Source organism: Sinohyriopsis cumingii, chromosome 1 (genome assembly GCF_028554795.1).
Source record: "Sinohyriopsis cumingii isolate HCF-2022 chromosome 1, ASM2855479v2, whole genome shotgun sequence".
In the NCBI taxonomy this organism is placed as follows: domain Eukaryota; kingdom Metazoa; phylum Mollusca; class Bivalvia; order Unionida; family Unionidae; genus Sinohyriopsis; species Sinohyriopsis cumingii.
In genome coordinates this window covers 121,152,143-121,167,644 of record NC_142961.1, presented here as the reverse complement: position 1 = coordinate 121,167,644, position 15,502 = coordinate 121,152,143, and the positions used below count along the sequence as shown (strand labels likewise).

Genomic DNA, 15,502 nt, shown 5'->3' with positions numbered 1-15,502 from the left:
TGTTAAATATTTTTGATTTTTCCTGGAAATTGGTTACCCATTGAAGAATATTATTTGCATTCAGTAAAAAGCAGCATTCAAGAATTAAAAAAAATGTTTATTGATTTCCTCAACTGGTCTTTTATATAAGATGATGAAACATGCAGGTGCAAATTGTCCAGTTCCAAAGATGTCATTTTGCACTTAACATCCCAGTTATTTAATTTAATTGCTACTAATGTATATACTTGCTTACTCACTCATAAATTGAGTCCAGCTGCAAACTGCACAGACCCAGATCTGCCATCACTTAATGCACTGGCATATCTGGTCCTGTGGAGTTTGTTAGGAATAATCAGTAGAACAAACAGCATAGACCCTGATTTACAGGCTTTTTATACACTGGATAATCAGGGTCTTTGTTTTTGCAGTTTGACCAGACTCATAAGCAAGTGTATGTGGTATTTCCAGAAAAGTAACATAACCTATCCTGACTTTTTGGATATGGTATGTCTGTGTTAGTGCCCAAAATAAGTAAAATAGCTTGGTGCATCTGAACCTAGAAGTAACTGCATTTATGAAAGTTGTGGGGAAAATGAAGTAAATATATAAGAAATTTAATTAGTGTATTGATACCTTACAGATTGCAACTTTTCAGATTTTTAGGGCATTAATATAATATAAGTCTACTACATATGACATGTCTTACAAGTCTACCACATATGACTTGTCTTACAAGTCTACCACATATAACATGTCTTCATTTCTTACATTTCAGCCTCGCATTCCCAGTTTTCTTTCCATGGATGAAGATGGTCGAGTCATCAGATTTGATTCTTTCTCTAAACTTATTTCTTCAGGGTAAGATTGAAATGTGGCAAAATACTTACAAAGAAGAAGTCTGAACCTAATGTAGTAACATAATATAAGAATGTTTTTATCAATTGATTTTAAGTCATTTATTGTAAATGCCATATCTGGGACTGCACAATACAGATGATATGTGGACTTTTGACAGAGGTGTCTCTGTGCCATTGGACAATATTTGTGACCTCCCTTTCCTCCACCCCACCCTTTTAGTGAGCCATAGTAGCTCAGTTGGTAGAGCATTAGATTTGTAATCAATGGTTCATGGGTTCAATACCCATGCAGGTATGCAAAGGATGGCTGCCTCAGTGTCCAGGTTGTCCTCGGATGACCAATTAGTTCCCATTTCCTTGGTATGATGTAGCTCTTAATGAGTTAAAATCTGTCATAAACCAAACAGGAAACCAACCACACACTTATGCCCTTCCAAAATTGCTGGAGCTGTGCAGGAGGCTTCAAAACTGCAGCCTCTTGGAGCAGATGACTGTACACAATTGATTTGCATGTTGAAAAGTATACTCCAACATTAATTACTCTAAAGAACTTAGCAAATTGCCAAGATGCCCAGAGAAGCTTCCACAACAGGTGATTTTTGTCTAAAAACAGAGAGAAGTTAAAGACTATTAGGAGACTTGATAAATTTTGATCGTAATACCAAAGCAACATATTGTAGTTTCATAATAATAATAATATTTGCCATAATTGTTATCTCTACTGGTCAAAAACCAGAAATGTTATGGTGTGGCATGTTGACCATCATCTAACCATTATCTGTTATGACAAATTTGTTATTGCTACATCTTCGGAGCTACTTAGTTATGCTAAGGCAGATTAGGATTTTGTTATTTGTGTTTTGACTCGAGTTATAAGCAAGTAAAGACAGTATCTCCCTTACAACCATGGCAGTGATGCTAGTGTTACAAGAGCTGTAGTAATCAGGGAAACTCTTGTTGTTTTTCAGGTTGAGGCTTGGATTTGTATCAGGACCCAAACCTATAATTGAGAGGATGGAATTACACATGCAAGCAACTGTTATGCATGCTAGTGGCTTGTCCCAGGTAAACTTAATCATGTATGCAAATACCAGCCTACACAAATTTTAGGAGTGGCAGCAAATTACATGATCTAAAATTAATTTGGATAGTTAGAGTTTCAAAAAATAAATTAAAATTAGATTATATATTGGGTAATAATTTTGATCTAGATGTATTGTCACATCTATATTCAGGCAAAATTATGTTTTTATTTTGAAGGTGAAGGTAACCATTGCCATTTTTTAGTGCACCTGAATGGAGGACAGGTAAGCTGCTGTATTGCCCTTGCACCAGTGCACATACAAAAGCATTTATGTATGTATATACTCTCTGAATGGCAACCATTTATATTCCTGGGTCCTTGGCAACAGATTCAAGTGGGTTTCATTGCACCTATCCAAGAGGATAAATGTATATTAGTTCTGCACTCTTGGTTTAGGTTTTCGTGTTAGCAAAGGCTTTTATACACACTATTTAAATACACTATACTGTTATACATGGAATCATTCACCTTGGTGATGGGTTGTATCTTGATGAAAACCCTCATGACAAATTAGGTCACTGATGTATCTTCCATGCTTCACTGATTTTGGTTAAATTTTGTTAGTTTATTTTTCAAACTCATTTCGTGTTTGAAAATAATAATAATAATGTTGACTTGGTACAGCAGCTAATCTTAGTATAGCACCTAATCATAGTATAGCACCTAATCCTAGTATAGTACCTAATCTTAGTGCAGCACCTAATTTTAGTACAGCACCTAATCTTAGTACAGCACCTAAACTTAGTACAGCACCTAATCTTAGTATAGCACCTAATTTTAGTGTTTGTGTGATTTGGATTTTTAATGTAGCTTTACCAATTTTTCAGTCATATCATTACGATGTCTGCAGTGTGGCAGTTTACAGTGATGCCTAGCACTGGGGCATCATGTCGCAGACATGTAGCATGACGTCCCACCCAGTCACATTATACTGACACCAGGCCAACCAGTCCTAACACTAACCTCTTAATGCTGAGCGCCAAGCGAGGCAGCTGTTAGTACCATTTTTGTAGTCTTTGGTATGACTCGGCCGGGGGATCGAACCCATGACCTCCCACATCCGAGGCAGACGCTCTAACCACTAGCTAGGCCACCGGAGTGGTCCCTAATTTGTACAGCACCTAATCTTAGTATATAACCTAATCTTAGTATAGCACCTAATCTTTAGAAGCTTGAAGTGCTTTACAGTATTTGAAAACACATAAAAACATAAAATGACAAGCTTACAAAAACAAACACCATGAAATTACTAAACAAAAGCATGTTGACAATAATTAAGGAAGTAAATGTTATTAAGTCCTTTAATTCGTTTCTTATAGTCAAAATATGTGAGTTTTACTCTTGAAAGAGATCAGTGTCCTTGTGTCTAATATCAGTGGACAATTTGTTCCACATAGCTGGGCCCTGGTTCACAAAAGAACATTGTATGACTTTGTTTTAACAGTTGGAATAATGAGAGTATGAGTGTTGGAAAATGAACATAAGTTTCTTGATGGGGTGTACACATGGGTGAGGTAAATTGGAATTGAGCCAGTCACTGAAATATAGCATGGAGAATAAATTTTGTGTTTGAATCTGGATCGAACAGGAAGCCAGTGAGACATTTACTTAGTTCTTCGTACCCTAAGGGTAATCTGAGCAGCTCTGATTTGAAGTTTCTGTAGTATATTCTGAGATGAACCAGACAGATGTGAACTACAATAGTCCAGTCTAGAAACTACTAACGAACACAAAAATGTTTTAGTGGCGTCAACTGAAAAAATACTGTGTATGGAGCTGATGTGTCTGAGCCCCAGATATGCAACCTTGCATATGTTCATTACATGTTGGTGTAATGAGAGCACATTGACACCTAGGTTTTGTACTGACTGTGAAAATTTTAATCATGACATTGCTGATACTTATTGTTTGAGGTAAAGGATGTTAAATGAGAAAATCTTCGCATGGTGATCAGGATGGCTTCAGTTTTATTGTCATTCATCTGCATCCTGTTACATGTCATCCATAAGTTCACTTAGGAAATATACCTCCCTCCACTTTGGATGGTAGCCACAACTTCATTGGGCAGCTGGATTTGTATATTTGAGTGTTGTAAGCATACAATTGGTGAGACATCGGATGTTGATCTGTGACACTAGCGAGAGGCTGAGTGTATTGAATGAAGAGAACTGTGCGGAGAACACCAAAACATAGACCAACTGGGCTGGAATGTTTTGCATTTATGGATGCAATTTGTGTCCTGTTGACTAACTAGGACTTGAACCATAGTATGGCTGTATTGTGAATACCAAATACACGCTGGCGATGATGAAATAATATATCATGGTCTGTTGTGTCAAATGTTCCTGATAAGTCAAGGAGGGTGAGGACTGTAGTATTTCCATAATCCAAAGCAGAGAGAAGGTTGTTAACTACTCTTAGAATAGCAGTTGCAGTATTGTGGCGAGGGCAATATGCAGACTGTACATTGCTGAAAAGAATTTGGATGAGGTACAAGTTGGAAAATAACAGCTTTTTCTAAGATTTTGGACATGAATGGGAGGTTAGAAACAGGACATTAGTTCTTTAAATTGTTATGGTCAAGTGTTAGTTTCTTCAACAGAGGCTTTACAATGGCATTTTTGAAAAATAATGGAAATTCCCTAGATGAGAGAGAAATATAAATAACATCAGTTAGTGAAGACAATATTGGATTGAAGCACTCAAGCAGCAGTTATGTCAAAAACAGGTAGAGTTTGAATGACTTTGGGATATTCTTCAACACAATTGTATGTACCAACTCCATAGAGACAGGTTAAAATGCCATGAAAGGATGTCATTGATATTCTATATTGCAACTACTTGGTAACATGGTGACAATGAGTGACAATGACATCGTGACAATGAGTGACAGTGACATGGTGACAGTGACGGTGGAAATTGTGTTGTCAAGCTTATCTCTAATGGATTTTACTTTGTCACAGAAGAAATTTGCAAACAAGTCAGGAAAGTCAGCTGGAGAGAAGGTTTTTAGAAGTAGTGTGCATTTATTCCTTGACATTAGCTTATTTTTAATCTTGAAGAGCTATTTATTTGCAGCTGGAACTTTATGTGATCTTAGTTTTGTATTAGGTTGATTTTGCTGCATGAACTATGTTTGTGACATTCTTCTTAATAGCTTCATAGATTTGCTTTTGAATAGTGAGGCTGGTGAAAAGCCAAATCCCCTCCACCCTACAGCGTTCTATTTTAGCTCTGTAAAGCTGGTCCCTAACGCTACTATACCATGGAGAACATTTTTTTAATTGATGCTCTGCACTTGGTTGCTGGGGCATGTTTGTCAAACAATAAACACAAGCACTTGTCAAGTTGTACTGCAGTAGGTTGTAATGAAGTTGTTATGTTTGCTTGGAGGTCATTCATAAGTTGAGTTCTATTTATCAAACAGAGATGGAAGGCAAGGGACTGATATATAGAGATGGCATATGATGCAAATGTGATCTGATGCGAGATTGTGGGACACCAATGAAGACTAGAATATTATCGTCACGTCTATGAAGAATCCAGTCTAAAATGTGACCATGTTTATGGGTGGGTTGGCTAACAGACTGTTTGAGGTTGAAAATGTGAAAAGAATCTTTGGAGTTTTGACAAACTAAAAATCTCTCAGAATAATCAGATTGCCACCTATCGAATTTCCATACTCCAGAAAGTTAGGAAACTGCTCCAAAAAGAGAGATTCAATCATCTTGTGTAGAGTGAAAATAAATGGACTGATCTTTGTTCCATTGTGAGTGAGAAACTATATGATTGCATAATCTCTATTAGTACCATACCTTTACTACAAAAGGATGGGTCACTGTGACTTATATTTCACATTTTACTGGCATACTAAGAAGTACAAACTATGGACTTGTAAAGTCGATGTTTGATATAAATTTGTGAACCCCGTGAGTGGTTCAGTGACACTACACCCACCCTTAGTACAACCCACTTTCTAGGATGCTTCCATCTCTTGCTTTCAGGGCTGATAAGTCACATTATCAGTGTCATTTCAAAATCTGGTTTCTGGGGTGGACAATGATGATAGCTTCAGAAGTAGTCTTTAAGAACAATTTCAATGATTTTATATGTACAGACACACACACACACACACAAGGTTGGAGGTCTGATAGCAGTCGTTTTACAAGATAGGATTTATTCTGTATTCATGTGTATATATGTATGTGTGTGTGTGTTTGTGTATATATATATATATAGAGAGAGAGAGAGAGAGAGAGAGTTCTCTTTTATTCTGTTTTTATGCCTTCTCACAGGAGCCACTTTTATAGGTCAAGGTCAGTGATTGTTCTTATGGGTTTAATGCCATTTGCAGCACATGATAGGCTATACCTGACAGCCAGTATATTTGGTAGAGGAAGAACCAAGGAAAACCCTGAGACTCAAACCCACATGGACAGAGGTGGGATGTATGTCATTGATATGTAAATGCCATAGACCACTCAGCCACCTGGGGTCCCCCAAGATAGTAGCTTCGTAGATGTGAGCTATATAATTTATAATTACATTCTGAGTAATATTTATCCATATATTTATCTCTATGTCCCCAAAATAATTCTGGTACATTTTAGATAACCCTTCTGCAAATTCTCCAAGGATGGGGTTATGAAGGATTCAAACAGCATTCTGATAAAGTGACTGAATTCTACAGAGAGAGAAAAAATCATTGTGTTGCAGCAGCCAAGAAACACCTAACTGGTAATGTTTTTAAAAGCATTGTCTTTACTAACATTTTGCCTGTTGTATCAACTTCTTTTTCATAATTTTGCAGAAAGAAATTTCATATTTGTGGGAGCATTTATGAATACATTTCTTATTGATGAATCCGCCTAGGCCAGTCTGGGTCTGCTTGCTTGGTGTGTCCTTGGGACAGATACTTAGCTCCCATGTCCACAGTCAGATAAAGTGCTCAAAGGGCCATTGAAAACCAACCAACAAACAACTTTAGAAATGTAGAATTAAAGCTAGAACTACTGGATCATTATTTTTTTGCATGTTTTTGTTTGTTTTCTGTTTACATTTGTCATGTACAGCATCTTCTCATAAAACCACTCAAAAGAACTTGACTGAAGTTGACAGAGTATCCTGGCATGACACTCTGTCAAAATTTGCTAAATACTATAGATTATCCATAAAATATTACCAACATTATTTAAAAAAATTTTTTTAAAAGATTCGAACAACTTGCCATATATCATTCAACAGAATTTTCCAGATTTAACAAACAATCCAGGCATGAAGCTTTTTCATATTTATTCCAATGATGCAGATCTCAAAATTTTAAAAATCTTTAAGTGGCTTCTTATGAACTGCTCTAAGTTTGAGCAAAGTTGACAAAGCATTCTGTTATGAAGCTGTTTCAGATTTGTTTAAATTATGTCAGCCTGCCATCATATATGTCCACCATTGCTTAAAATAAAATAAATTCTAAACAACATCTTGTGTTGTGCTTAACAGAATTTGATGAAATTTCAACACATAATTTTGGCATGAAGTTCATTCAGATTTTCTCAAGTGATGTCAGTCTGCCATAAGATACAGCTGTCATTACTAAAGTGATGTCAGTCTTCCATAAGATACAGCTGTCATTACTAAAGTGATGTCAGTCTGCCATAAGATTCAGCTGTCATTACTCAAGTGATGTCAGTCTGCCATAAGATACAGCTGTCATTACTCAAGTGATGTCAGTCTGCTGTAAGATACAGCTGTCATTACTCAAGTGATGTCAGTCTGCCATAAGATACAGCTGTCATTACTCAAGTGATGTCAGTCTGCCATAAGATACAGCTGTCATTACTCAAGTGATGTCAGTCTGCCATAAGATACAGCTGTCATTACTAAAGTGATGTCAGTCTGCCACAAGATACAGCTGTCATTACTCAAGTGATGTCAGTCTGCCATAAGATACAGCTGTCATTATTCAAGTGATGTCAGTCTGCCATAAGATACAGCTGTCATTACTCAAGTGTTGTCAGTCTGCCATAATATACAGCTGTCATTACTAAAGATTGGGAAAAATTTAAATGAGTCCTTCTGAAGAACTGATTTTTACAAAAATGACAAATTTAAAGAAATAATTTTTAGATTTATTCCAGCGGTGCTGATCTGCCAAAAGATACGGCTGTTATTACTAAAGAGAAGAAAACATTAAAAAGACTTTTCTTTTTTTTCAACTGCTCCGGTGGCCTAGTGGTTAGAGCGTCCACCTTGGATGCAGGAGGTCATGGGTTTGATCCCCGGCCAAGTCATACCAAAGACTTACAAAAATGGTACTAACAGCTGCCTCACTTGGTGCTCAGCATTAAGAGGTTAGTGCTAGGACTGGTCAGCCTGGTGTCAGGATAATGTGACTGGGTTGGACATCATGCTACATGTCTGCGGCATGATGCCCCAGTGCTAGACATCACTATAAACTGTCACACTGCAGACATCTTATCAATATGACAGAATTTTTTTTAAAGCTACATTAAAACTCCAAATCACAAACACACACCCTTTTCTTTTCTCAAGAACTGCTCAACAAATTTGACCCAAATTTGACTAAAGGCATTCTAGTTTACATGGCTTTCAAATTTGTGCAAATGATGCAGCTATACAATGAAAGAGATATCAGACTAACGTTTGGGTTTTCAGATATAATTTAAGGGAATTACAATCCTTGTTGTAAATTTGGTTCCACATATGTATGATGTAAAACATCTGTCTATAGATGCAGACCATTAAGTTCACTTTCATATTTATGAGATTAACAATTTTCCTGCATTGTATATAAGACTTTGTAGAGTTAGACTTGCCTTGAAAAATCAACAAATTTAAATTCTCAGCTGCATGCCCATGATCCATAATGGTATTGATTTGCATGTAATCCATTGATTTTACTCTCTCTCTCTCTCTCTCTCTCTCTCTCTGTCTCTGTCTCTCTCTCTCTCTGTCTGTCTCTCTCTCTCTCTCTCTCTCTCTCTCTGTCTCTCTCTCTCTCTCTCTCTCTCTCTCTCTCTCTCTCTCTCTCCATGTTGGTAAAGTGTGCCATGTGCATATAGACTAATCTTGAAAACCATATTTTAGGTCTGGCAGAATGGTCAGAGCCCTCAGGTGGAATGTTTTTGTGGCTGAAGCTGAAAGTGCCCGATACTTTCAAGATGATTACAGTGAAAGCACGTCAGAAGGATGTTTTATTTGTACCTGGGAATGCTTTCATGTTGGATGACCAAGCCCCAAGCCAATATGTGAGAGCAGCCTATTCTGTGTGCACAGCAGAACAGATGGATCTTGTATGTGGTATTAATTTAGTTTTGTCAATCTTTAACTTAGTGGGAAGCAAGACTTGGTGGTCACTTTTCTGGCATTAGCAGTCTCCAATTTTTTTACAAGGCTTTTGTGATTTTTTTTTTATTTGCATAAATTTAATTTACCCCTTAGATTCTCATCATACGCTTATGAATCAATATATATATATATATATATATATATATATATATATATATATATATATATATATATATATATATATATATATATATATATAATTATTTTTCTTTACATTCTCACCCTTTTATCTTTGGGTCAACATTACAGTCATAGAAAATTTTTGTAAATATTTTTGTTTTTCCATTCGCTTTTATTTCCAAAAACCCTTGATAGGTTTCTATTGCAGAGTCCTTAAGCAGTTAACACAATTCATTCTCTGATGAATGCTTTTGTAGCTTTGGGTCAAGGTTACAGTCATAGAAAATTTACATTTAAGTTTTGGTTCAAGTTTTTCATTGATTTCTTTTTTCCTAAAGTTCTTGATGGATTTTCTTCATACGCACAATGAATCATCATAACTCTAAGGCAATTCATTCATCAATTTGTTTGAAGCTGTGGTAGCTATGTTGGTGAAGCATTCCAATTGTAATCCAGGGGTGATGGGTTTGATACATGTCCATGCCAGTTTAGGTCTCTTGCTTCAGTGTGTCCTTGGAAAATGCACTCAGTTCACCGTCAGACTTTGAAGCAATGCTTTCATCATGGGCTCAGAATGCAGGATCCGGCATTGTTAATTTTTTTTCCATATTCTTCACATGCTGTGTACATGTTAAGTACAGTTCATAGCAACTTTTTCCAGTGGCACAGTTAATAACATTAGGTGACATTTGAGGATTAGGAGCCTGTATAATTGCAAAGAAAATACTAACCATGGATGGACAGCCATTAACCTTTGTACATGTCATTTCCAGGTTTGAAACCAGGGCCACAGACGTGCAAATAATGTGCTCACCTCTCACCTCACCCCCAAATAATCTTTATATTACTTTATTGAGATATATTTTGTTGTCTTTATTATCCATTTGAAAGTAAATATCCATTTCTTGATCTATAGAAATCATATTAGAAAAATATAAATTAAAGTGTTATCTGTAAATATTAAGAAACACAACTATTGAATTCTAAAATAAATAACCTAATTGTTTTCAGATGAAAAGATAAAGTAAAACTGAGATAAATTACGCATTAGTAAGTCACATACTTAACATCACTCAAAGGACCATACAGTCCTAATATATATAAAAAATTGTATGTGGTTACCAAAATATCTGAATATGTGCATGGTACTTAATTAGTAAAACCATGGCAACTAATCAGACTTATTTCCATTCCCCCAATATGCATGTTAGGCTTACAGCTGACAACTATTTATATGTAAGCCATTGATAATGCACATGCCATGACTAGCTCATCTGGCAATTGTTTCATTTGTTATATGTCCAGACATAGAATGCTTTGTACTGTGACATACACATGTCTAGGCAAAGAATGCTTATACTGTTACATACATATGTTCAGGTATGGGATGCTTTGTACTGTTACAGACACATGTCCAAGCACAGAATGCTTCATGCTTTTACATACACGTGTCCAGGCATGGGATGCTTTGTACTGTTACATACACATGTCCAGGCATAAAATCCTTTGTACTGTTACATACACATGTCCAGGCATAGAATGCTTTGTACTGTTACAGCCATATGTCTTGGCACAGAATGCTTCATACTTTTACACACACATCTCCAGGAATAGAATACTGTTACATACACATGTAAAGGCATAGGATGCATTATACTGTGTGTAACATTACAAACCATTCTGTTCCATAGGATCCTTATTAGAAGGCTCTGTACAGTTACATACACATGTCCAGGCATAGGATGCTTTCTACTGTGTGTAACAATACAAAGCATTCAATTAAAATAGACGTGTAACAATACAAAGTGTTATATACCAACATGTCCAACCTAATTAAATGCTTTGTACTATTATGCACACATGTCCAAACATAGAATGCTTTGTACTGTTACACACACATGTCCAGGCATAGAATGCTTTGTACTGTTACACACACATGTCCAGGCATAGAATGCTTTGTACTGTTACACACATGTCCAGGCATAGAATGCTTTGTACTGTTACACACACATGTCCAACCTAATTAAACACTTTGTACTATTATGCACACATGTCTAAACATAGAATGCTTTGTACTATTACATACACATGTCCAGGCATAGAATGCTTTGTACTGTTACATAGACATGTCCAGGCATAGAATGCTTTGTACTGTTACACACACATGTCCAACCTAATTAAATGCTTTGTACTATTACGCACACATGTCCAAACATAGAATGCTTTGTACTGTTACACACATGTCCAGGCATGGGATGCTTTGTACTGTTACACACATGTCCAGGCATGGGATGCTTTGTACTGTTACACACATGTCCAGGTATAGGATACTTTGTACTGGTACAAACACATGTCCAGCGTAATTGAATGCTTTTTACTTTTACACACATGTCCAGGCTTAGAATGCTTTGTACTGTTACATACACATGTCCAGGCATGGGATGCTTTGTACAGTTACATATATCTTGGCCTAGAATGCTCTATACTGTTACACACATATGTCCAGGCATAGGATGGTTTGTACTGTTACACACACATGCCCAGGCATAGAATGCTTTTATACTGTTACACACACATGTCCAGGCATAGAATGATTTGTACTGTTACACACACACACACACAATGTCCAGGGATAGCATGGTTTGTACTGTTGCATATACGTGTCCAGGCATAGGATGCTTTGTACTCTTACACACATATGTCCAGGCGTAGGATGCTTTGTACTGTTACACACACATGTCCAGGCATAAAATGCTTTGTACTGTTACACACACACACACACACATGTTCAGGGATAGCATGGTTTGTACTGTTACATATACGTGTCCAGGCATAGAATGCTTTGTACTGTTACACACATATCCAGGAATAGGATGCTTTGTAAAATCTTTAAAAATTAAGAAATTCTATAGTAGCTTGCAAACTTAAAAAATAGTTATTCTTTGAGAAAAAATGTTATTCTTCAATGGTTCTGTTTAATAACATGTTTTTCAAAGTTAAATAATGTATACATTTTATGTCAGCATTATCAACAGACCATGCTTGATGTGTAATGTTCTGTATTATGCAGTAATATTAATTCTCATCAGCTTTGGCTTTTTCATAATGAAGTCACATTAATTTCCAGAGTATCCTATTGAACAGTCGTCTTAAGCAGAGAGGTAGAAATAGAAGTATTTCCTGTATCACTGACAGCCATGTGCATGTTTGTTTCTTCACTTACGAATTTTTAAAAATATTTATGGCAGTAGACTAACGATCCTTGTAAATTATTCGTTCCATCTATTAGTTAGCACACGACTCTCGTAAAGAGTATTCTGATTGGTCAAAGGTTTAAATCAGCCAACGAATCTTCGTGTAATGGAAACTGATGGCAGTGGAAAGAAGAAGTATGCTTGCAAAACATCATTTTGAGTTGTTGAGACCATGACTCAAAACGTTTTTAAAAAAACGTATGGAAATTGGAATGGTTGGAGTGAAAAGTTGACAGAATTTATTTGGTCAGTTTTTAAGAAAATTGAACGCAATAGGACTGGCATTTTGTGACCTCTGCAAGAAAGATCTTAATACAGTAATTGCGATTGGAAGAGTTTGGAACACTACCTACAAAAAAGCAGCTGCATATAGAAATACTGAAGCTCAGAAGGCATCTGGAAAAAGTGCTGTTAATTACTGTAAGAAGAAAGGTTTCTTGCATGAGAGAACAGATGTATCCCTCTGTCAGAATATGCACACTGCATGTCACCAATACAAGCACCTGCTTGAAAGGAAAAAAGGCTGTCATTGAGAAGGAAAAGAAGCGATTGCTCATTGAGCCCAAAACACCAGTGGTGACAAAAATGAAGGCTTAAGAAATCTTTGCCAAAGCAGCAAAAAAAGCTCTACTGGCATATGAACAGGTTGTGTCCATTAGAGAAAAAGACAAGTGAATGTATGGGATTATTTGTATATAGTTGATGTACTTGGGTGTTTATTTGACAGATTTGTTATGAAAAGAGAGAAACATAATATATTTACTGTAAAAATTTACAAAATATTGTGACTTATTTACAGTGTGAACACTGACATGCACATGAAATAACCTTAACATCGACAGTATTGTATAACAAATTCATGTGACTACAAATATTGTGAAATTATTGAAGTCAAGTTGAACATTTTTGGCAAGTTTATTAGTTTTTCAAATGATTATTATGGTTTACATTTTGCTCATAAGTTGCACCAGGAGCAATTCAGAATTTTTCATTTAAAGCTGACAACCTCATTGAGAAGGCAGAAGTCAGAGAGCAACTATCACTTACCAAGCAATCAAACATTCATTAGGAAATGATGTAATAAAAAAACTAAGTGTTGCCTACATCAATATCCAAGCCTTTACCTAAGTTATTTAAGTTTTCATAGTAGTGATTCTAATCGTGCAAACTCCAAAAGTATTGAACAAAATCCACAGCCTCCATTTTGGAGAATTGAGAATCAACCCCCGATACTTGAATTATTAGATTATGACTAGAGCTTAAACAGCCACCATGTGATCTGACATAATGATCATCCATATCATTGAATGAAATATCTAATGGGGGGTTTTCCATGAAGGTGGTGCTACAAAAGCCAGCTAAAAATGTCCAAACGTACTTCCATGAGAATGGTGTAGAGGCATCCAAACACACTTCAGTGTGAATCAAGTAGAGGCATCCAAAAGTGCTTCCATGAGAATGGAGTAGAGGCATCCAAACACGCTTCAATGCGAATCAAGTAGGCATCCAAAGGTGCTTCCATGAAAATGGTGTAGAGGCATCCAAACACGCTTCAATGTGAATCATGTAGAGGCATCCAAAGCTGCTTCCTTGAGAATGGAGTAGAGGCATCCAAACACGCTTCAATGCAAATCAAGTAGGCATCCAAAGGTGCTTCCATGAGAATGGAGTAGAGGCATCCAGAGGTGCTTGCATAAAGTAAAAGGTTAACAATTTTTCAGTCATGATGTCTGCATTGTGGCAGTTTATAGTTTTGTCTAGGACTGGGACATCATGCCGCAGACATGTAGCATCATGTTCCACCCAGTCGCATTTTCTTGACACCAGACTGACCAGTCCTAACACTAACCTCTTAATGCTGAGCACCAAGCGAGGCAGTTGCTAGTACACAAAGTATTGTCATATGAAAACTTAAATTACTGAACCCAACCAGTGGGAAGCGACTGAATTCTTCTAGAACCATCCAAACCCCATCAGCCAATGAGAAATTAACCTTTAAGTCTTATTATTAAGATTATTATTTGTAATTGTCAGCACATACATAAACATCTATTTATAGATCTTATGTAATTTTACTCTCTTAACAGACCCTGGTCACATAGGCAAAATCTAACTAAAGATTATCTGTACAGCTTACAGCCAAGAATAAAAATTACTAAAATTAGAAAAAAATCATGTACCAGGATTTACAAAAAAATATACATATACATAACAATTCCTTGACCTTTTTTTACATCATTTCCTAATGACAGTTTGGTTACATGGTAAATTATATTTGCATTCTGACTTCTGCCTTTTCAAGTAGGTTGTCAGCTTAAATTACTGATGCATATAAATCTTTTTAAATGAACAGTTACACACCCTCTGTCCCTTATGCAATTTTTATAAAACTTCAATTTAGAGACAGAGGACCTGTATGTGCAGTTTTTTATACCTGTCATGAGCTCCTTATTCACCACCAGCAGTGACAAAATCAAAGCAAATTAATTTCTGCCTGAGACATGTGCTTAATAATTCCTATGCTAATGTACATGTATCATTTTTGCTCAAAAAGAAAAACACTTGGCCTCATTTTCATATATGCCTTACTCTTCGTAGTATTCAAAGGATTGGCCTGCTATGATGGGCCTGATTGGTATTCAAATGACTGACCTGCAGTGATTGGCCTGCTTGGTATTCAAATGACTGACCTGCAGTGATTGGCCTGCTTGGTATTCAAATGACTGACCTGCAGTGAGTGGCCTGCTTGGTATTCAAATGACTGACCTGCAGTGAATGGCCTGCTTGGTATTCAAATGACTGACCTGCAGTGAGTGGCCTGTTTGGTATTCAAATGACTG

The 15,502-nt window shown here is 36.4% G+C and overlaps 1 protein-coding gene across 4 annotated transcripts in view; it reads left to right on the top strand.

The window, feature by feature from the left end:
- LOC149807753 (kynurenine/alpha-aminoadipate aminotransferase, mitochondrial-like) overlaps positions 1 to 15,502 on the top strand; it is a 66,636-nt gene that overhangs the window by 38,789 nt on the left and 12,345 nt on the right. For all 4 annotated transcript variants that reach the window (XM_089970103.1, XM_089970073.1, XM_089970084.1 and 1 more), the window contains exons 8-11: positions 758 to 840; positions 1,808 to 1,904; positions 6,534 to 6,660; positions 9,028 to 9,233. In XM_089970103.1, coding sequence (XP_089826229.1) covers positions 758 to 840; positions 1,808 to 1,904; positions 6,534 to 6,660; positions 9,028 to 9,233 — 513 coding nt within the window. The remainder of the gene's footprint in view (positions 1 to 757; positions 841 to 1,807; positions 1,905 to 6,533; positions 6,661 to 9,027; positions 9,234 to 15,502) is intronic.